General features: G+C 46.6%; 1 protein-coding gene across 1 annotated transcript in view; it reads right to left on the bottom strand.

Moving 5' to 3' along the window:
- LOC115892915 overlaps window positions 1-23623 on the bottom strand; it is a 48993-nt gene that overhangs the window by 5930 nt on the left and 19440 nt on the right. Inside the window, exon 2 of the mRNA XM_030915668.1 lies at window positions 13257-13405. Coding sequence (XP_030771528.1) covers window positions 13257-13405 — 149 coding nt within the window. The remainder of the gene's footprint in view (window positions 1-13256; window positions 13406-23623) is intronic.

Genomic DNA, 23623 nt, shown 5'->3' with positions numbered 1-23623 from the left:
GGGAGTCACTGTGAGCTGCTATAAGCTATGAGGGAACATAATCAATATGTGTTTTAGAAAATATTACCTACAGGCTGGGTGTGGTGGCTCATGCCTGTAATCCTAGCACCTTGGGAGGCCAAGGTGGGCAGATTGCCTGAGCTCAGGAGTTCAAGACCAGCCTGAGCAACATGGCGAAATTGCGTCTCTACTAAAAAAATACACACCAACGCGTGCGCACACACACACACACAAACACACACATGCTAGCTGGATGTGGTGGCGCACACCTATAATCCCAGCTACTGGGGAGGAAGGCACAGGAATTGCTTAAACTTGGAAGGCAGAGGTTGCAGTGAGCTGATATTGCGCCGTTGCACTCCAGCTTGGGCGACAGAGCAAGACTCTGTTTAAAAAAAAAAAAAAAGAGAAAGCAAATGGATTTAAAGTATTCAAGACTTGAGGCTTGGCTAGGCATGGTGGCTCACACCTGTAATCTCAATGCTTTGGGAGACCAAGGCGGAAGGATTGCTTGAGCCCAGGAGTTCAAGACTGGCCTAGGCAAGATAGCAAGACCTCATCTCTCCCCCTAAAAATGTTTTTCAAATTAGTCAGGCATGGTAGTATGCACCTGTAGTCCTAGCTAGGCAGGAGACTGAAGTGCAGGGATTACTTGAGCCCAGGAGTTTGAGGCTATAGTGAACTGTAATCATGCCACTTGGCACTCTACAGAGTGACAGAGTGAGACGGTGTCTGTAAAACAGAACAAAACACCACACAGAGCTTGTTAGAATACAGTTAAAAGGTTATTGTCATCATTGAGGCAAAAATGATAATGGCCCTGATCAGCAAAAAAGCCATGAGGATGGAGAGAAGTGTATGTGTTTGGGGGATATTCATGGCATAGGATTGATGTGTTAGTGATTGATTATATATACCAGGAAAAGGGAGGGGGGGAGTTAAGGATGAGGATGGCAGTGCATTCACAAAGACAGGGAACACTTGGGATCTGTTTTAAGGAAAGATGATGAGTTCACTCTGTACATGTTGAGTTTGAAGTGTCTGTGGGTTAGCTGAGTCAAGATGTCTAGTAGGCAGCTGAATACATAGGTTTGGAGCTCAGGAGAGGGACTGCAGGTTGTTAGTGTCAAGGTAGTATCTGGAGTTAATTACACCAGATGACATCATTTGGGAGGGCCTGGAAGGACAGCCTTATTTTAGGAATGGGCCTGAGTTAAGAATGAAATAGAAGGTGAGGAAGTGGAGATAGCAAGTTTGAACAAGTCGTTCAAGAGATTTAGCTACAAACAGTAGGAAGAACATAATGCAGCAACTAAAGTAGCCTGGCATTAAGAGAGGGGTTTTGTTTCTTTGTTTATGATGGACATGACACACTCATGTCTAATAGGAGGGTCTGCTGATTTCCAGTTCTGGGCCTTTTGGCTCATCCCAGCAACCTTGACAAAGTACTAGCAGAGTTGATATGCCAGGAACTCTGGGTCAGATAAAGAGTGAGGTCCGTTCAGAGGAGATACCCCTCTTTGCCCCTAAGAGGTGACAAGCTGCTTCCAACCTCACCTCCAAGATTCTGGGACCTTTCCCACAGGAACTCACTTGAGGATTGACTCACAAAACTAGTTTTTCAGGATGGCTCATGCAGGCCCCTGAGGATATTCTCCACCGAAAGGGCATAGTCAAGGCCTACAGGGTCTGTCCCTACCTTTCCAGGATCAGCTATGGGTGCCTCAAAAGGGGCCTGGCAGAACAGACACCAGCTCTGGTGGTGGAACTAGAGAAGGACACTCAGAGCCCAGGAAGATGGAAGTTCCTCATCAGATTCTGCAATGCAGTCAAGTTCCATTGACATTCCCTGATGCCTATTTGGTGCCAGGCCTGGCTAGTAGTTCTGTGATGAACTCAATAGGGCTTCCACTTGGAGGTAGAGAAAATAGATAATTACGATACAGAGTTCTGGGACCTCGTGAGAGAGTCCTCAAGGCTGGAAAGCCAGGAAGACTCAAAGGGTTTGATGGGAGAAAGATAATGCTAAAAACTCTAAATTTTCCCACTGACCCAGAACTTAGCTTTCCTTCTATTTTTGGAAAACATAACCTAATGATTTTAACAAGCTATTTAAAACTATTTTGTTGTTGTTGTTGTTCGTTGTTCTGTGGACTTTACCTTTCATGGTGAGCATTTGGGTTTAAAGGGGGAGACAGAACTTAGGGAACATATTTGCACAAGCCCTTACACAATGTTCAAACCTAGCCTTGGGCCCGGGCGCGGTGGCTCACGCCTGTAATCCCAGCACTTTGGGAGGCCGAGATGGGCGGATCACGAGGTCAGGAGATCAAGACCATCCTGACTAACACGGTGAAACCCTGTCTCTACTAAAAATACAAAAATTAGCCGGGCGTGGTGGCGGGTGCCTGTAGTCCCAGCTACACGGGAGGCTGAGGCAGGAGAATGGTGTGAACCCAGGAGGCGGAGCTTGCAGTGAGCCGAGATCGTGCCACTGCACTCCGGCCTGGGCGACTGAGCGAGACTCTGTCTCAAAAAAAAAAAAAAAAAACAAACAAAAAAACCTAGCCTTGGAACCCTCAAATTAAAAGCAAGTGAGGCCCCCATTGCTGGATGTTGGAGAGCCCCTGGGCTCAATCCTCAGACCTCTTTTCTTTGTCCTCTTGATTCACTATCTTATTCACTCCTATGGCTTTAAATACCAACTATATACTGAGAAGTTCTAAGTTCATACCTATAATCAGGGCCTTGTCCCCAGGTGTCAAACTTACGTATCCAGCTGCCTACCCAGTATTCCTATTTGGACTTCCAACAGGCTTCTTAAACAAAATGTGTCCCAAATCAACCCTCTATCTTTCCTGTCAAACCTGTTCCTCCTTTGGTCTTCCCCTATCATAGTTAATGAGTTAATGGCTCAGGTCATCCTTGACTCTTTTTTTTTTTTTTTGAGACAGAGTCTAGCTCTGTTGCCCAGACTGGAGTGCAGTGGTAACATCTCGGCTCACTGCAACCTCCGCCTCCCGGGTTCAAGCAATTCTTCTGTCTCAGCCTCCTGAGTAGCTGAGACTACAGTTGCACACCACCATGCCTGGCTAATTTTTGTATTTTTAGTAGAGACAGGGTTTCACCATATTGGTCAGGCTGGTCTGGAACTCCTGACATCTTGATCTGCCCGCCTCGGCCTCCCAAAGTGCTGGGATTACAGGCGTGAGCCACCATACCCCGCCTCTTTGACTCTGTTTTGCCTGCCTATTTCCCCTTACCCAATTTGTCAACAAATCCTGTTAAACCATTTCTCACCATGCCCTTTGCTTTCACTTTAGCCCAAATTGCCATCATCTCCACCTGGTTTAATGCAGGCGTCTCCTAACTGGTGTCCCCTGCTCTATGTTTGTCATCCCATGGTATACAGTCAGAACAAGTGATCCTTTAAAACGGAATGGTCCTATTTAAGACTTGAGATCCTGGCCAGGCATGGTGGCTCATGCCTGTAATCTCAGCATGTTCAGAGGCCAAGGTAGGAGAATGACTTAGAGCCAGGAGTTCAAGATCATCCTGGCCAACAGTGAGATACTATTTCAACAAACATTTTTTAAAATTTAGCTGGGCATGGTGGCACATGCTTCTAGTTCCAGCTATTCAGGAGGCTGAGGCAGAAGGATCTCAAGCCCAGTAGTTTGAGGCTGCAGTGAGCTATGATCATATCACTGCACTCCAGCCTGGGCGACAGAGGAGACCTTGTCTGTTAAAAAAAAAAAAGAAGAAAAGAAAAAAGAAGGGCTGGTGCAGTGACTCACACCTGTAATCCCAGCACTTTGGGAGGCTGAGGCGGGCTGGTCACCTGAGGTCAGGAATTCGAGACCAGCCTGGCCAACATGGTGAAATCCCATCTCTACTAAATACACTGCACCACTGCACTGTAGCCTGGGCCACAGAGTGAGACTCCATCTCAAGAAAAAGAAAGGAAGGAAGGAAGGAAGGGAGGGAGGGAGCGATGGTAGGTCAGATGCGGTGGCTTATGACTGTAATCCCGGCACTTTGGGAGGCTGAGGCAGGTGGATTACCTGAGGCCAGGAGTTCGAGACCAGCCTGACCAACATGGTGAAACCCCGTCTCTACTAAAAATACAAAATTAGCCAGGTGTGGTGGCGCATGTCTGTAATCTCAGCTACCTGGGAGGCTGAGGGAGGGGAATTGCTTAAACTCAGGAGGCAGAGGTTGCAGTGAGTCAAGATCACACCATTGCACTCCAGCCTGGGCAATAGAGTGAGACTCTATCTCAAAACAAAACAAAACGTAAGATCCTGTCACTCTTCTGCGCAAAACTCTCCAGTGGCTCCCATCTCATTCAGGGTGAAGTCAGTGGCCCCAAGACCCTGCCACACCTGCTCCCCTCCGAGGCCTCCCTTGACCTCATCTGCTAGTGCTGTCCACCTTGGTCACCTCTTTCCAGCCACCCTGGGCTCTGTAAAAGCCTATTACACAACACTCATTCTCCAGCATTAACCCTTTGCATTTGTGGATCTTTCTACCTTGAACATCCTCCCCCAGATATCTCCATGGCCTAGTGCCTCTCTTCTTTCAGATCCTTGCTAAAATCTCTCACTAAGACAGGCCCTGACTACTCTATTTAAAATTACAACCCTCTCCCCTCAGCTCTTCCTTCTTTTCATCCCTGCTTTATTTGTCTCCAATGCACTTGTCACCATTTGGCCTACGTAATATTTTACTTATTGTTTTCCCCCTGTAGGATGTAATCTTGATGAAAGCAGCAATTCTTATCAGTTTATTTGTTTATTTATTTATTATTTTTGAGACAAAAATAATATTATTTTGTCACCCAGGCTGGAGCACAGCAGTACAACCATGACTCACTGCAGCCTTGACCTCCCAGACTCAAACAATCTTCCCACTTCAGCCTGCTGAGCAGCTGAGGCTACAGGTGTGCGCCAACATGCTCAGCTAATTGTTTATATTTTGTAGACACAGTGTCTTGCTATGTCGCCCAGATTGGCCTCAAACTCCTGAGCTTAAAGATGTTCTTCTGCTTTGGTATCCCAAAGTGCTAGGATTACAGGCATGAGCCACTGTGTCCGGCTTTCTCAGTTTATTTAGTGCCACATTTCTACCATCCACAGAAGTGCCTGACACACATAAGGTACTCAATTAATATTTGTTGAATAAATGAATTAATTATGGGCTGCAACGGGCTCCTAATATGTGTCAAGCAGGGGCCTGGAATGTGCCAGAAAACTCCTTACAGTGAATAACATAATTCCCTTTTTTTTTTTTTTTTTTTTTTGTGACGGAGTTTCACTCTTGTTGCCCAGGCTGGAGTACAATGGCACAATCTTGGCTCACTGCAACCTCTGCTTCCTGGGTTCAAGCGATTCTCCTGCCCCAGCCTCCCGAGTAGCTGAGATCACAGGTGCAAGCCAACATGCCCAGCTAATTTTTTTGGTATTTTTAGTAAAGATGGGATTTCTCCATGTTGGCCAGGCTGGTCTGGAACTCCTGACCTCAGGTGACCCACTCTCCTCAGCCTCCCAAAGTGCTGGGATTACAGGTGTGAGCCACCACACCCAGCCATGATTTCTACTTTGCTGATAAGAAGATTGAGGCTTAAGGCCGGGTGTAGTAGCTCACACCTGTAATCCTAGCACTTTAGGAGGCCAAGGTGGGTGGATCACCTGAGGTCAGGAGTTTGAGACCAGCCTGGCCAACATGGCAACACCTTATCTCTATTAAAAATACAAAAATTAGCTGGGTGTGGTGGTTCACGCCTGTAATCTCAGCTACTCGGGAGGCTGAGAAAGGAGAATGACTTGAACCTGAGAGGCAGAGGTTGCTGTGAGCCCAGATCACGCCACTTTACTCCAGCCTAGTCTGAAGAGCAAAACTCTGTCTCAAATAATAATAATAATAACAATAATAATAATAATAATAATAAATAAAAAGAAGACAGGCTTGGGGAAATATGAGTGCCCTTCTCCTCTGTTCCTATAGCAACCTGTGCATGGCCCCATTCTCAGCACCTATCATAGTGCACTGTCATTATCCATTTCCTCAACTAGATGTAAGATTTTTAAGTTCAGGGACTATCCTATCTCTTACTTTTTGTTGCATCTGCAACACCTGGCAGAAAGGTGGGCACATAGTAGGTGCTTAAGAAATATTTCTTGCATGAATACATGAATGAAATGGGCAAGTCAGGGTACAAACTCACAACTTTCAAAAAGAAAAGTCTCTGCCCACCCCACCCCCATCTGCCCTAGAGTGTTCCTGAGACAGCCACAGAGCCAACAGTTAAGTCCCTCCCCCTGGCAGAGTGCCTTCTTGCAAATCCTCACCCACAGAGTTAGAAGTATTTTAGATGGGGAGAAGTATACACTGGCTGACAGTTTTTCCCATTACACCAGGCAAACGGAAATCATTTCTCCAGTCAATCCTTGCCAGTCCTCTAGAGTCAAGGTCTCTCTTATTCCTTGCCTCCTAATCTACAGTCTGCCTCCCTAGTTTCCCCACTCCTCAGCTGCTGAGTCAGGCTCCCTGCCCATCCATCCACTCACCCAGCCTTCAGCCAACAGCCTCTGTGAGCCTGCTCTGGGCCATGGGAAAGCTGAACTAACCCCCATTCCATTCCCACTGTGAGCTGGCTGGGTTCTTTACATCTTCATTTCAGCAAACTCTCTTCTGCCTCTTCTCTTTATACTCTCTGCCACCCCGATCCCAAGTCTTAGGTCCGTGGAGATGGCTTATTCCAACCACGGATGACTGTGGACCTCTTGTCTCATCTGCTTCTTTTTCTTGGCTCTTAATTTCTCTAGATCAGTAATTTTTAAACTAGTGTGTGTGTGTGTGTGTGTGTGTGTGTGTGTGTGTGTGTGATGGACTCCTTTGAGAAGTTGATGTGGGCTATCATATCTCTTCCTCTAATAAATATTAATATCTTTGCACTTAAACACAGCATTTTGCATAGAAGTTCCAGTGCACCTAGATCAAGATCTCTCCTCGTCTTCTCCCCTCCCCTCTAGATTTCTGGTTGTTTTTGGTTCCCAAATCAGTCCACCTGGTCTCCTTTCAGAAGCGGAAGCTTCTTCCTATGATATTATCAATACTGTTATTATTAACAGCAACAGCAAGATTTGTACATTTTTCATGCATCAACTGATTTCAACCTCTCAATGGTCGGTGTGCGATGGATGGTGTGTTGCCTATTATTAACTGCTGTGTTTTTTTTTAACCTTTCCCATCTCCACCACCCGAAACCTACCTTCCCCACCCCTACCCTCACCCTATGGTGTATTGCCTATTATTCTTAACTGCTGTTTTCTTTGACCTCCCCCATTTCTACCACCTAAAAACTCTCTTCCTCAACACCACCCCCAGTTCTCTGAAGCTCCCTCTTTCTCCCCCATCCACTCTTCAACTGACCACAGGTGGCTTCTTTGTAGTTGCTTGAGCATATGTGAGCCATGAAAGGGTTTCGTTTCCCCTTCTGTTCTCAGCCCAGCTGTGCCAGCCTCTGTGATCCTTGTGAGCTTTAAATGAGGCACTCCAGACCCTTCCTACACAGGCCACGGCATTTCTGGAACTGCCACACCTAAAATCCAGGTATGAGGAAGGAAGGAGACACCTACTTGAACACCTACATTGTACCAGGCTCCGTGGTTGACATAGAGACACTGAGCCCAACCTTTAAAGGCCTCAGCTTCCAGGTCCTTCCAGTCATCTTACTGAGGGGCACCTGGAGGCTCTGAGATGACTGGTCTGATTCCATCTTCTGCTGTCTGTCTGTCTGTGGATGGTTAGGGGCCTCTCGGTAGCATGGCTACCCTTTTTTTTTTTTTGAGATGGAGTCTAGCTTTGTTGCCAGGCTGGAGTGCAGTGGCGCGATCTCGGCTCACTGCAACCTCTGCCTCTCTGGTTCAAGCAATTCTCCTGCCTCAGCCTCCCTAGTAGTTGGGACTACAGGCATGCACCACCATGCCTAGCTAATTTTTGTATTTTTAGTAGAGACAGGGTTTCACCATGTTGGCCAGGATGGTCTCGATCTTTTGACCTTGTGATCTGCCCGACTCAGCCTCCCAAAATGCTGGGATTACAGGCGTGAGCCACTGCACCCGGTCCTAAAACTTTTTATCAAAGTGTAATATAGGCCAGATGCAGTGGCTCATGCTTGTAATCCAACACTTTGGGAGGCTGAGGCAGGCAGATATGGGAGTTTGGGACCAGCCTGACCAACATAGTGAGACCCTATCTCTAATAAAAATACAAAAGAGTTAGCCAGGTGTGGTAGCACATGCCTGTAATCCTAGCTACTAGAGTGGGTGAGGCAGGAGAATCACTGAACCTGGGAGGCGGAGGTTGCAATGAGCTGAGACAGTGGCCGCTGCACTCCAGCCTGGGCAATAGAGTGAGACTGTCTCAAAAAAAAAGAAAAAAAAAAAAAAAGAAAAAATCATCTGAACTGAACCAAGAGTCTGTAGCCTCAAAGGGGATTTGACTGTAAACCAATCCTCCACTGAAGCCTTCAGAATCCCAAAGTGTGCTCTTAATAAATGGTCCAGAGCATGTCTGACCAGTTCCTCTGATGCTCAAGTTCTCTGCCCATTGTTGCCTTTGTTCCTTCTTTTTTTAAGTTCTGGAAAAAAAAAAATTAGAGACTCCGGGTCGGAGCCCCCTACCCGACAGAGAACTCTAAACTTGATCACTCCTTGATTACGAGTGACAGAGAAATCATCATCTCACAAGGCCACATATTGCATTTTTTAGACAGATCTGGCAACTTAGATTTAAACTTTTTAAAACACACGTGTGTGCGCACACACACAATAAAAAAATCCTTGTTTGGGCTGAAATATGCTGCAATTTTTATTCACTAATTCTAGTCCTGCCCTATGTGGCCTCCCATAATTCGTTTAGTCAATTCAGTAATCAAGTCTCAGGTGCTGAGGCACTTAAGGCAGACCTCCTGAACTCCACGTTCTTCCTGTGGGGATCCTGGGATCTACTGAGTCAGGGATGTGACATTTGCCAAAGAACATTCCACTGGACACTAATCCCCTGAAAGGCCTTATGAAAACAGAACCCTGAGCTCAGATAAGTTGGGAAATGCTATATTGCTCTTCTGGTCTTTATCACATCTCATTCTCCAGAAATCTTTATGAAAACAGAGCTCTGACCTCAAGTAAGCTGGGGAGATGTTTCATGTTCTCTGATCTGTATCACATCTCACACTAGCACAGAGAAGACTCTTGAAGTCCTAAAGCATTGAAAACCCTGTTTCGGCCGGGCACGGTGGCTCAAGCCTGTAATCCCAGCACTTTGGGAGGCCGAGACGGGCGGATCACGAGGTCAGGAGATCGAGACCATCCTGGCTAACATGGTGAAACCCCGTCTCTACTAAAAAATACAAAAAACTAGCCGGGCGAGGTGGCGGGTGCCTGTAGTCCCAGCTACTCGGGAGGCTGAGGCAGGAGAATGGCGTAAACCCGGGAGGCGGAGCTTGCAGTGAGCTGCGATCCAGCCACCGCACTCCAGCCTGGGCGGCAGAGCGAGACTCCGTCTCAAAAAAAAAAAAAAAAAAAGAAGAAGAAAGAAAACCCTGTTTCACTCTGTCAGTGTTTTTAAGACCAATCTGACTTAGAATCCTTTTTCCAAAGAGGAGAATTTCTATGAATTTTTCTCAGAATGAATATCCTCCTGTACAGGACATAGGCTAGTTAGCTGTAAGCATCCTCTAAAACTGCACTGTCTAATCTGATAGCCGCTAGCACCCAGGTCTACTGAGCACTTGAAATGTGGCTGGTTCAAACTCAGATGTGCTGTGAGTGTGAAATATACACTGGATTTCAGATTCTTAGTACAAAAATAAAATGAAATATGAACACTTTTTATATTGATATATGTTGAAATATTGGGTTAAAATTTGTTATTAAAATTAATTTCTTCTGTTTACTGTTACTTTTAAAAATGTGGCTACTAGAGGCCAGGCACAGTGGCTCACACCTGTAATCTCAGCATTTTGGGAGGCTGAGGCAGGTGGATCACCTGAGCTCAGGCATTTGAAACCAGCCTGGGCAACATGATGAAATGCTATTTATACCAAAAATACAAAAAATTAGTCGGGTGTGGTGATGTGCACCTGTGGTCCCAGCTACTCGGAAGCTGAGGTGGGAGAATCACTTGAGCCTGGGAGACAGAGGCTACTAGAAAATTTATTTATTTATTTAATTAATTATTATTATTATTTTATTTTATTTTTTTTAGACACAGGGTCTCAGCCTGTCACCCAGGCTGGAGTGCAATGGCATGGTCATGGCTCATGGCAGTCTCGACCTCCCAGGCAATCTTTCCACCTCAGCCCCCTGAGTAGCTGGGACTACAAATGCATGCCACCATGCCTGGCTAATATTTGCGTTTTTGTAAAGACAGGATTTTACCATGATCACTTGAGCCAGGGGTTCGAGTGAGCTCAAGTGATCTACCCATCTCGGACTCCCAAAGTGCTGGGATTACAGGCATGAGCCACCGCAACCAACCCAAAAATTTATAATTACGCATGTGGCATGCATTGTATTTTCATTGGAGAGTGCTGCGCCAGTGTTCTGTGCTGCTGGGGAAGGCTGTTTGGGGCTGTATAGGGGAATGTGAGAGGGAGGGTTTGGGTAACCCAGTGTAGGAAGTATAAGGGAACTGTGGGATTCACTGGAAGGGCAGCTCAGGAAGCCTAAGAGCAGGGTGGTCAGGAAGTGGTGAGTAAGCCGAGACCTGAAAGATGAGAAGGAGTTAGCTGGGGGAAGGCAGAGAGAACAGCATGGGTCAAATCCTTGAAGTGAAAGAGGAACTGTATGTATTCCAGGATGTCCAAGGCTTCAGGGGCAGAGGGTAGGCAGTGACCCAACCTGACCCCAGAGAGGGCAGCAAGGGCCAAGACTTTCAGGGCCAGGCAAGCCTCTGTAATGGGTTTATCCTGAGGGCACTGTGAAGCCACGGAAGAGTTTTCAGCTGGTTAAGACTAGACAGATTTGCATTTTAGAAAGATTGCCCCTGACACTTTAAGTGGGGTATGGATGGAAGGAGGGAGAAACCGGAGGCAGAGGAGCTTTTACAGAAATTGTTGAAGTTATCTAAGAGGGAGATGATAAAAGTTTGGACTATGCTACATGCCTTTGAATTGAAGAAAGCCAATGTCTAGGAAATAGACTCGGAGTGGGGACCACTGATCCCAGGCTATTTGGAGATGAAAATAAGGGAGAGGGTGGAGTCAACATTAATATCTGGGGTTCTGAGTAGTAAGGCTATGATGGGAGGCCAGAAATCTATGGGAGGGGAAGAGGATGAGTTCAAGGTGACTTTGAGAAGCATGTGGGGTTACAAGTGGTGATAGCTGAGACAAAGTAGATAGCCAGGTTTAGAGGTTGGAAGATAGTTATGGGCTGGAGATAGAGTTGGGCAGGAAATGTCTCACCTATGAGCCTTAGGTTCCTTATCTGCAAGATGGGGATGTAATCTACTTCCCAGAGTTAGTGTGATGATTAGATTATGTAACATTGATGGCAGCAGTGGCCTGTCTAGAGTGGTCACTGCCATGATGCAGTCTGCAGCGGGGGAGGCACTCCACAGAGCCAGCAGGAGTTGGGAACAGGCAGAAGCCCTGCCATCTTCTGAGTTGACAGGGAGGGAGCTTCATGTTCCATGGGCGCAGCTGCAGCTGCCCAAACCAGGGGTGCAGACCCAGGCATCTCTGCACTCTTGGGGGCCCAGGAAGGCCCCCCTGCCCCTGCAGGCTCAGAAATGCCTGCTTCCACTGCCTGGCCTCTCTCTGCTCCCAGCGCCTGCTTCAATCTCAGAGCAAAGTTGAGGCTGATCCCAGGTGCTGTCACAACCCAGCTGGGTGTGTGCATGCTTGGGGCAGCTCTGACACACCAGCCCCCTGACACCTTAGCCCACTTCAGACTTTGGGCACCAACTAACATGGGAGGGAGGCCAAGGAAAGGGCTGAGGGCAGCTCAGCACTGGCCTGCAGGTGCCCCTCTGCCTGAACAACCTGGGTGCCATGAACAGTGGCAGGAGGCAGATAGGTTCTGGGCAAAAAGGGGTGGGTCCCTGGTGAAGCCCCACCTTCAATCCTGGGAAGGCCTAAAGCCTGGAGGCCAGGCTGCCAGTCCGGCAGATTGGAGTAGGAACTTATGGTGCCTTTTCTGGGCCTGCCCATGGCCACCCATGGACCAATCAGCATGCACTTCCTCCCCTGTGAAGCCCGTAAGAACCCTGGACTCAGCCAGACTCAGAGAGATGTCAGGACAACCAGCTGTGGAAAGGAGTTACCCCTCCAGAGTCTCCTCTCTGCTGGGAGCTGAGCAGACATCAGGATGACCAGCTGTGGAGAGGAGCTACCCACTCCAGGGTCTTGTAGCTCCTCTCTGCTGAGAGCTGAACATTAAAGCTGAACATTAGTGGGACACCCTGGCAGCAGAGAGGGGCTACCCACTGTGAGTCTCCTCTAAGCTGCTCTATTGCTCAATAAAGCTCTTCAGCTTGCTCACCCTCCACTTGTCTGCATACCTCATTCTTCCTGGGAATGGGACAAGAACTCAGGACCTCCTGAATGGTGGGGCTGAAAGAGCTGTAAAGCAAACAGGGCTGAAACACACCTCTCGCTCACCACATTGTGGGTAACAGGAAGGGGAGAAGAGCCGAGGCCCTTTGGGGACCCCAGACCTAGGAGCTCCCTGAGCCAGGGCTATGACACCCTCTTTGGGGATCTGTGGTTCCTGACATCTCCAAGTGCCCAGGAACCATTGCATTCCCCAGAGGCAGCAGTGGAAACTGCTTGCAGGATGCCTGGTCCAACTGCAGCCTCGTAGGGAGCCAGCACTCATGCTGGCACCTGGAGCTGCCCACTCCACCACAGTCATTGTTCCTGGCTGTGCACAGTGGCTGGACCCCACGCTTGCTTCCTCACACATGCCCTCGCTGCTCCACTCGCCCTTGGCAGGCATGGGATCCAGGCCATTAGCACGAACTGAGCACAGCCTGCTAGGCCAAGTGGGCGCAGTGGGCCTGAGCAAAACTGGCAAAGGCAGCACTGGCCACAGAGGTTTCCAGCTGGTGAAATGACAGCCCAAGGATCCTGTAACAACATGTTGGATGTGCCTGGCATTGCACAGACGCACAGTAGGTGTGTGGGAAGCATTGGTTCTTTATTTCAGAGGGTCTATCATCCTCATTTCCTGCATGGCCAAACCCACCAAGATCTTTGCAGCTACTGCTTCCTTCTCTAGTACTCATGGGACCCACATCTGTGCTTACAAAGTCCCCATTGTAGAGATGGGGAGATGTTTCTGAAAGCAATAGTGGGAAAGGGTGAGTGAAGGCAGCTCCCCCTGCCTGGGTAGTCCTAGAATAGGAAGGGGGTGAGCAGTCAACACATGCAGTGGAGAGGACTCTGACCTGGGAGGAAGGAAGATAAGCTAATTGCCTCAACCCTGCCACCAGCACAATCAATAAACCTTGCTCTGTGCTAAGCCTCAGTTTCTCCACTTCTTCAAGGAAGGGTCTTCCAGCTGAGCCCTTCCCTGTTTCTGTCCCTATCTCCTTCTCTCTTCCAGAAAGCCTCTTGCCTTCTCTTGACTCACAGAAGACATCACTTCCTTGAAGACTTGGCTCACTATAAGCCTCCTGGCAGCTCCTTCCTGGGGCACTGGGCCAAACTCCTGACAAGATTAAGAAGAGGTTTTGGAACTGGGCCAGACTAGGAAAACAGGAAAGATGATGAACAAAACTTCCCTCCTTCTGAGGGTTGTTTATTCCAGTGTTCCTTCAGTTGAGTTTTCTGGGTACACAGCAGCCTCTGGCCCAGCACTTAGTGCACCCTCGGTCATAGGGCTTATCACACAGACTTGCTCCAGTGTCCACTTGTCCAACTGCCCCAAACTAATGGAAACCAGAAAGAACGCAGATGTGTCTCAACTGAGTGCCTACCATATTTCCATAGGAGGAACTGTCTTCGCATAAAAGCCCCATCTGCAGCTCCTTAAGGTAAGCAGTGTTCTTTCCATTTTGCAGCCATGAAAACTGAGGCTCAGGGAGGCTCCCCAAGGTCACCCAGCATGTTGGTGTTGGATCCATAAATCGAGAGGGTTGGAAGGGTGGACGTCTTATCAGTTAAAACAATATTCTTTGGAAGCTGATGAACTTTTCCGAGTTTGAATTTTGACTCTGCCACTTACTGCCTGTGGAATCTGGACAAGTTCCTAGTGGGAAGCAGTTTTGGGTCACAGTGGGGATCACAGACTCTGGAATCAAATGTCAGTTCCACCATCTGCTAGTTGTGTGACCTTGGGCAAGTTCCTTTGCCTCTCTGCACTTCAGTTTCCACAGCTGTCAAAAAGGATAATAATAGTGCCTGCCTCATCAACTTGTCGTGTGGATTAAACGTGATAATCCTTGTGGGGCATTTAGCACAGTGTCTGGACCATGGTCCAGTGCCATCCATGTCAGCTATGGTTTGAATGCAGGCCACACTAACTCGGGCTACCACCTGTTTCCCTGCTTATTACCTGTCACCCTGGTGGCTCACTCAGCACTTGGCGTGTTGTAGGTGCTCCCGGGCTTACCAACTGAAGGAGTGGTTGGGAATTGACTCAGTGTTTCTGAAAGCAAGCTTCTGACAATGTATGGGAGAAGGATTCTGGAGGAAGATGATTTTCAGGAGTTTCCCAACCAATCAGCAAGTAATTGCTTTTTGCATGCTAGTATGAACTTAGACCAGTTTCAGATTGGTTCTCTGAATGTTACCTATGCAATCAGAAGCATACCTATGCTCACACCTGTAGAAGCAATCTATACTGATTGTGGACTGTTCAAATGCTACATAAAGACCTAAAGCAGAGAGTTAAAGTTCTAAGTAAACTTGCTTCAAAAGAGTTGCCCACTGTTTATCTGAGGCATGTCCTTCCAGAATTTTCCTAAGCCTTGTACCTTTTTTTTTTTTTTCTTTTTGAGACGTTGCCCAGGCTGGAGTGCAGTGGCGCAGTCTCGGCTCACTGCAAGCTCTGCCTCCCAGGTTCACACCATTCTCCTGCCTCAGTCTCCTGAGTAGCTAGGACTACAGGCGCCTACCACCACGCCTGGCTAATTTTTTGTATTTTTAGTAGAGACGGGGTTTCACCGTATTAGCTAGGATGGTCTCGATCTCCTGACCTCGTGATCCACCCACCCCGGCCTCCCAAAGTGCTGGGATTACAGGCATGAGCCACCGTGCCCAGCCTACTTTTTTTTCTTTTTTTGAGACAGGGTCTCACTCTGTCACCCAGGCTGGAGTGCAGTGGCATGTGATCTTGGCTCACCGCAACCTCTGCCTTCTGGGCTCAAGCAACCCTAGCACCTCAGCCTCCTGAGTAGCTGGGACCACAGGTGCATGCCACTACACCTGGCTTTTTTTTTTTTTTGGTAGAGGCAGAGTTTTACCATGTTGCCCAGGGTGATGTTGAACTGCTGGGCCTAAGTGATCTGCCCGCCTCGACCTCCCAAAGTGCTGGGATTACAGGCGTGAGCCACCACACCCGGCCTCTATGCCTATGCCTCATTTTTGAGTGTCACTGTGTACCCTAGTTGGTGTTAGACACTGCAGGTCCCCGAAGAAGTAGAGATTACTGCCTGTACCTTAGGGACAGGCACAGTTGGGGCGGGACCCAGAATTCACGGAACACTTAATCAGCAATTAAAACGTCCACGGTACCAGTGACTCACTCGCTCAATACGTACTTAACATCTGTGGTTCAGAGACCCGGAAATGACAAATCAAGGTCCTACTTGGCTTCAGAGTGAGCCCTGAGATTGAATCAGCAAGGAAACCCTTTGGTATACTTGCCCCCTGATTATGGGCCTGTCAACCAAGCCTCAGTGGGAGGGCAGGACGGGTGATGTGTCCTCGCTGCCCAGAAAATTGCACTTTCCTGCCTCATTTATCTTATGTAGAGAAGTGAACTGAGCAGCCCGACAGGCTGGGCTTGCCACAGGTGGCTTCTGGAACTTGGGTGACTCACTCCCTTCTCTGAGCCTCAGGTTTCTCATTTGAAGCATGGGGAGGATCCTCCTGCCTTGAAAGGCACATTTTTCATTCATTCATTCATTGTAAAAGATGGTATTTCATGAGTGTGGAGGGATGACTCAATAAACATAGCCATCTAGGGGGAAAAAAGAATTGGGTCATTTGGTAGATTGTATTACTGTTCAGGAATTATTTACTTTCCCCAGCCCCCACCACCATGGGAGGAATATACTTCCTCACCCTGTTGATATTGCACTTGGCCATGTGACTTGCTTTGGCCATGAGAATATGTGTGGAAGTCACAGAGGCCAGGCCCAAGGCACAAAGTGTTTCCATTCACCCCTTTGAGCAACCGTCCTTGGTCATGAGAACCACAAGTCCCAGACAGTGGAAGCTCCTTCATCCTGGACTCCAAATGAGAAGATGTACGAGACAGTCACCTACTCACCCCACAGCCTGGAGCCCAGCCCAGCCAGCCCCAGAAAGCCCAGCAGAGCCCCAGCTTGACCCACAGATCCCTGGGCGAGAAGTGAATGTTTACTGTTGTAAGCACCAGGCTTCTGGAAGTTGTCTTTTATGCATCATTATCACAGCAAAATCTGACCAATGTGGATCCCTGGCTCACCCTTATATTGAATTTAGCTTGGGTCTTGAGCGAGGATATTCTTTTTATTATCATTATTATTATTTTTGATACAGAGTCTCACTCTGTCGCCCAAGCTGAAATGCAATGGTGTGATCTCAGCTCAGTGCAACCTCTGCCTCCCTGGTTCAAGCAATTCTCCTGTCTCAGCCTCCCGAGTAGCTGGGATCATAGGCGCCCGCCACCACACCTAGCTAATTTTTGTATTTTTAGTAGAGATGGGGTTTCACCATGTTTGCCAAGCTGGTCTAGAACTCCTGGCCTCAGGTGATCCACCCACCTCAGCCTCCCAAAGTGCTGGGATTATAGGTGTGAGCCACCGTGCCCAGCCGAGCAAGGATTTTCTCATTAGATGATATTTGACCTGAGATCTGCATGTTTAGGGGGAGCTAGTCACGTGGCCATCTAGGGGAGAAATGTGCCAGGCAACAGGAATAGCAACGCTGTGGTCCTGAGACTGGAGGAAACTTGGCCTGTTCAGGAAAAGAAAGAAGGCCAGTGTGAAAGAAATAAGGGTTGTTTGGTAACTGAGAGGGAGAGAGTCTGAGCTCTAGACTCATATGTTCAATACGGTACTTCAGGCTGGGCATGGTGGCTCACACCTGTAATTATTTTATTTTTAATTGACACATAATGATTGTATTTATGGGGTACAATGTGATGTTTCAATACATATATACACTATGATGATCAAATCAAGGTAATTAGAAAATCCATCACCTCAAACATTTATCACTTCCTTATGGTGAGAACATTTCAAATCCTCTTTTCTGCTATTTTGAGATGTACGTCATTCTTAACTATAGTCACCCTATTGTGCAATAGAACACCAGAACTTATTTCTTCTACCTAACTGTAACGTGGTACCTATTGGCCAACCTCTCCTCCTCCTCCCTCTGCCAACCCCTCCTTAGCCTCTAGTAACCACTATTTTACCCTCTACTTCTATGAGACTTAAAACAAAAAAAATTTTTTTTTATTTTGAGACAGGGTCTTTTATCACCCCGGCTGGATTACAGCTCACTGCAGCCTTGAACTCCTGGGTTCAAATGATCCTCCTGCCTCAGCCTCCTGAGTAGCTGAGAACCGCAGGAATGTACCATCCCACCCAGAATTTTTTTTTTTTTTTTTGAGTCAGAGTCTTGCTCTGTTGCCCAGGCTGGAGTGCAATGGCACAATCTCAGCTTACTGCAACCTCCGCCTCCCGGGTTCAAGCAACTCTCCTGCCTTAGCCTCCCAAGTAGCTGGGATTACAGGTGCCTGCCACCACGCCCGGCTAATTTTTTTTTTGTATTTATAGTAGAGATGGGGTTTCACCATATTGGTCAGGCTGGTCCCAAACTCCTGACCTCGTGATCCCCCCACCTCAGCCTCCCAAAGTGCTGGAATTACAGGTGTGAGCCACCGTGCCTGGCCCACCCAGAAAAAATTTTAACTTTTTTTGTAGAGATGGAGTCTTGGTATGTTGCTCAGGCTGGTCTTGAACTCCTGGACTCAAGCAATCCTCCTTTCTTGGCCTCCCAAAGTGTTGGGATTACAGGCTTGAGCCACTGTGCCAAGTGGAGATCAATTTTTTTAGGTTCCACAGATAAGTAAGAACATACAGTTTGTTTTTCTGTGTCTGGCTTATTTCATGTAACATAAAGTCACCAGATTCATCCAGGTAGTCGCAAATGAACAGGATTTAGTTCTTTTTTATGGCTGAATAGTATTCCATTGTTTACATGCACTGCATTGTCTTCATCCATTCATTCGTTGATGGACACTTAGATTGATTCCATACACTGGCTATTGTGAATAATGCTGCAATAAATATGGAAGCACAGATACCTCTTTGACATGCTGATTTCCTTTCCTTTCCTTTATTTTATTTTATTTTATTTTATTTTGTTTTATTTTAGAGACAGAGTCTCACTCTGTCGTCCAGGCTGGAGTGCAGCGGTGACATCTCGGCTCACTGCAACCTCCGCCTCCCAGGTTCAAGTGATTCTCCTGCCTCGGCCTTCCAAGCAGCTGGGACTACAGGCACATGCTACCACATCCAGCTAATTTTTTGTATTTTTAGTAGAGACAAGGTTTTACCATGTTGGCCAGGCTGGTCTCAAACTCCTGGCTTCAAGATCCGCCTGTCACAGCCTCCCAAAGTGCTGGGATTACAGGCATGAGCCACTGGGCCCAGCCAATTTCTTTTAGATGTATACGTAATAGTTGGATTTCTGGATCATATGGTAGTTCCATTTGTAATTTTGGGGGGAACTTCCATACTGTTTTCTATGATGGCTGTACTAATTTACAGTCCCACGAAAAGTGTGTAAGGGTTCCCTTTTGTCTGCATCCTCGCCAACACTCGTCTTTTGTCTTTTTGATAATAGTGGTTCTAACTGGAGTGAGATGATATGTTTATGCTTTTGATTTGCATTTCCCTGATGACTAGTGATATTGAGCATCCTTTCAAATATCTGCTAGCCGTTTGTAAGCCTTATTTTGAGAAATGTCTATTCGGGTCTTTTTTCCATTTTAAAGTTGGATTATTTGGTTTGTTTTTTGTTTTTGTTTTTGATTTGTTTTTTGCTATTGAGTTGTCTGTTACTTATATATTCTGGATATTAACCAGATGTATAGTTTGCAAATATTTTCTCCCATTCTGTGTGTTATGTCTTCATGCGTTGATTGTTTTTTTGTGCAGAAGCTTTTCAGTTTGATGTAATTCCATTTGTCTATGTTTGCTTTTGATGCCTGTGTTTTATTTTTATTTTTGAGACAGTGTTGCTCTGTCATCCAGGCTAGAGTGCAATGGCGCACTCTCAGCTCACTGCAACTGCCACCTTCTGGGTTCAAGCAATTTTCCTGCCTCAGTCTCCCAAGAGTAGTTGGGACTACAGGCATGTGTCACCGTGGCCAGCTAAGTTTTGTGTTTTTAGCAAAGACGGGGTTTTGCCATGCTGGCCAGGCGGGTCTCAAACTCCTGATCTCACGTGATCCGCCCACCTCGGCCTCCCAAAGTTCTGGGATTACAGGCATGAGCCACTGCACCCAGCGTATGCTTGTGCTTTTGAGGTCTTATCTAAAAAACCCTTGTCCAAACCAATGTCAAAAAAAATGTGTCCCCATGCTTTCTTCTAGTACGGTTTCATAGTTTTGGGTCTTAGATCTAAGTGTTTAATTCATTTTGAGTTGATTTTTGTACATGGTGAAAGGTAGGGGTCTAGTTTCATATTTTTGCATACAGATACCCAATTTTCCTGGCACCATATATTGATGAGACTGTCTTTTCCCCCAATGTGTGTTTTTTGCACCTTTGTTGAAAAATGAGTTGGCTGTAGTTGCAGGGATTAATTTCTGATCTCTCTATTATGCTCCATTGGTCTATACATCTGTTTCTGGGTAGTTTGAAGTACTAGCCAATGTATTTCTTTTTTCGTATAATGTCTTTTATCTTATCACATTTCTCTGGTTCCTTTGGCCTTGGAGGTTGTTTTTATAGCAGAAGTGCAGAAAGAAAAGAATGAAAATAAACGAATATTAGCTTTTTCCTTTTTCAGTATGGGAAGTTTTAAGCATTTACAAAAGTAAAGAGAATAATGAACCCTTAGCTACTCATCACTCGGCTTAAAGTGATCAACTTATGGATAAACTTCTTTAATTATATGCCCATCTACCCTTTCCTTTATGGGATAATTTCTGTGCAGATCTCAAACATCATATCATTTCATCTGCAAACAATTCTCCATGTCTCTCTAAAAAAGGAACTTTAAACATGTAGCCACAATTATTATTATTACACCTAAAAAACCAACAACAAATTCTTAATATCATCCATTATCCAGTCCATGTTTAAATATACTGAATTGGCTGGGCACGGTGGCTCAAGACTGTAATCCCAGCACTTTGGGAAGTTGAGGTGGGTGGATCACCCAAGGTCAGAAGTTGGAGACCAGCCTGGCCAATATGGTGAAACCCTGTCTCTACTATAAATACAGAAATTAGCTGGGCATGGCGGCATGCGCCCGTGATCCCAGCTACACAGGAGGCAGAGGTTACAGTGAGCCGAGATGGCACCACTGCACTCCAGTCTGGGCAACAGAGGGAGACTCTGTCTCAAAACAAAACAAAACACCAAACAACAAATTCTTAATAGCATCCAACATCCAGTCCATGTTTAACTATACTCAATTGGCCAGACACAGTGGCTCATGCGTATAATCCCAGCACTTTGGGAGGCTGAGGTGGGCAGATCACTTGAGGTCAGGAGTTTGAGACCAGCCTGGCCAATATGGCAAAACCACATCACCACTAAAAGTACAAAAATTAGCCAGGCATGGTGGTGCATGCCTGTAATCCCAGCTAATCACTTGAACCCAGGAGCAGAGGTTGCAGTGAGCTGAGATGGTGCCACTGCACTCCAGCCTGGACAACAGAACTAGACTGTATCTCAAAAAAAAAAAAAAAAAAAAAAAAAATATATATATATATATATATATGTGTGTGTGTGTGTGTGTGTGTGTGTGTGTTTGTGTGTGTGTATGTGTGTGTGTGTGTGTATATATACCCAATGTGTTGCATAATTTAAAAAACATATTGTATTCATTTGAATCAAGATCCAAACAAGGTCCACACAATCCACTGATTGGTAATAATTAAGTCTCTTTTACCCTTTAGGCTCTCCCTTTCTCTCTTTTTCAAGTGTGGAAGGTGGAATAAGCAGGATTGGAGAGATTTTCCCTTGCTCTGTCTTCAGTTTGTTTATTGAAGAAATAAGGGGCTAGGCGGGGTGGCTCATGTTTATAACCCCAGCATTTTAGGCGGCTGAGGCTGGTGGATCACTTGAGGTCAGGAATTCAAGACCAGACTGGCCAACACGGTGAAAACCCATTACTTCCAAAAACAAAAAAACAAAAAAACCACCACCACCACCACCAATAACCTCTCCCCAAAACAACAAACAACAACAACAACAACAAAATTAGCCAGGTGTGGTGGCACATGCCTGTAGTCCTTGAGAGGCTGAGGCAGGAGAATCACTTGAACCTGGGAGGTGGAGGTTGTAATATATATATATAGTATTTGTCTTGTAGAGTCTTCTACCTTCTGGTTTGTGGATTGCATCCCGGTGGTGTCATCTAACACATGAGCCCCCAGTCCCTTGTACTGGTCCTCGGCCTGATTCCTAACAGGCCGCACAGTGGGAGGAGAGTGGTGGGCCACTGAATGAAGCTTCATCCGTATTTACAGCTGCTCCCCATCGCTCTGCCTCCTGTCAGATCAGCAGCAGCATTCGATTCTCGCAGGAGTGCAAACTCTTGTGAACTGCGCATGTGAGTGATCCAGGTTGCGAGCTTCTTCTTCTTTTTTTTTTTTTTTTGAGACAGAGTCTCGCTCTGTCGCCTAGGCTGGAGTACAGTGGCAGGATCTCAGCTCACTTCAAGCTCCGCCTCCCGGGTTCACGCCATTCTCCTGCCTCAGCCTCCTGAGTAGCTGGGACTACAGGCACACGCCACCTCGCCCGGCTAGTTTTTTGTAGTTTTTAGTAGAGACCAGGTTTCACCGGGTTAGCCAGGATGGTCTCGATCTCCTGACCTCGTGATCCGCCCGTCTCAGCCTCCCAAAGCGCTGGGATTACAGGCATGAGCCACCTCCCTCCCTCCCTCCCTCCCTCCTTTCCTTCCTTCCTTCCTTCCTTCCTTCCTTCCTTCCTGCCTGCCTGCCTGCCTGCCTGCCTGCCTTCCTTCCTTCCTTCCCCTACCTCTCATGCGCGTCTTCCTGCCTGCACGCATTCATCCTTCATCTCCTTCATCATTCCGTCATTCTTCGTTGCTCATTCTTATTCCTTCTTGCTTCCCTTCTCCTTATCTTTCTCCGTTCTCCTCCCATCACGTTCGGCATGCTGTCTTCCTTTTCCTTACGAGCCTGCCTGCCTTCTTCCTTCCTTCCTTCCTTCCTTCCTCCTTCCTCTCCCTCCCCTCCCTCCTCTCCCTCCCTCCCTTCTTTCTTGCTTTCTTCTTAGGTGCTTTATTGAAATATAAATTATATAACATAAACTGTGCATTCTTAAAGTATACAATTTGACAATAAGTATCATAAAAAGATTGCTACTGCTGTTACTGTCTTGACTCAAGGATGGCTCCATACCTACTTATTTAAAAAATTGGCTGGGCGCAGTGGCTCACGCCTGTAATGCCAGCACTTTGGGGGGCTGAGGCGGGTGCATCACCTGAGGTCAGGAGTTCGAGACCAGCCTGACCAACATGGTGAAACTCCGTCTGTACTAAATATAAAAATTTAGTTGGGCATGGTGGCGCATGCCTGTAATCCCAGCTACTTAGGAGGCTGAGGCAGGTGAATCGCTTGAACCCGGGAGGCAGAGGTTGCAGTGAGCCGAGACTGTACCATTGCACTCCAGGCTGGGCAACAAGAGTGAAACTCCATCTCAAAAAAAAAAAAAAAAAAAAAAAAAAAATCAGAAAACAAGGAAAATATAGCAAATAAGTTGCCTGTAATTGACACTTGATAGTTGTACATATTTATGGGATACAGTATATGATATTTCAATACATGTGTACAATGTGTAATGATCAAATCAGGATAATTAGCCAATGTATCATTTCTTTTTTTTTTTTTTTTAGTATCATTATAAACTTATGGATTTGGAATCTGTTTTATTTTAAACCCTACTGATTCTTCAATTGCCTCATCTTTGGTCAACAAGAGCCTCTTCACGTTGGCTTCTGAGTCTTTTTGACATGACACTATAGCTTTATTGCTTTCTGGAATGAAAAAATCTTCCTGGTTCATCTTGTACATTTTTTGCTCCAGACCTTAAATCAGCTGTTTCTCCTAGGAGCCCTGGTTCTTTTGTGGGAAATGGTTTTGATATTGCAACTTTTTCTCTAGGGGTGCTCGTAGTTACTGCATTGGTAATT

The sequence above is a fragment of the Rhinopithecus roxellana genome, chromosome 13 (assembly GCF_007565055.1).
Source record: "Rhinopithecus roxellana isolate Shanxi Qingling chromosome 13, ASM756505v1, whole genome shotgun sequence".
Classification (NCBI taxonomy): Eukaryota; Metazoa; Chordata; class Mammalia; order Primates; family Cercopithecidae; genus Rhinopithecus; species Rhinopithecus roxellana.
Note: the sequence above shows the minus strand (reverse complement) of the source record. Positions and strands in the feature narration are given on the sequence as shown.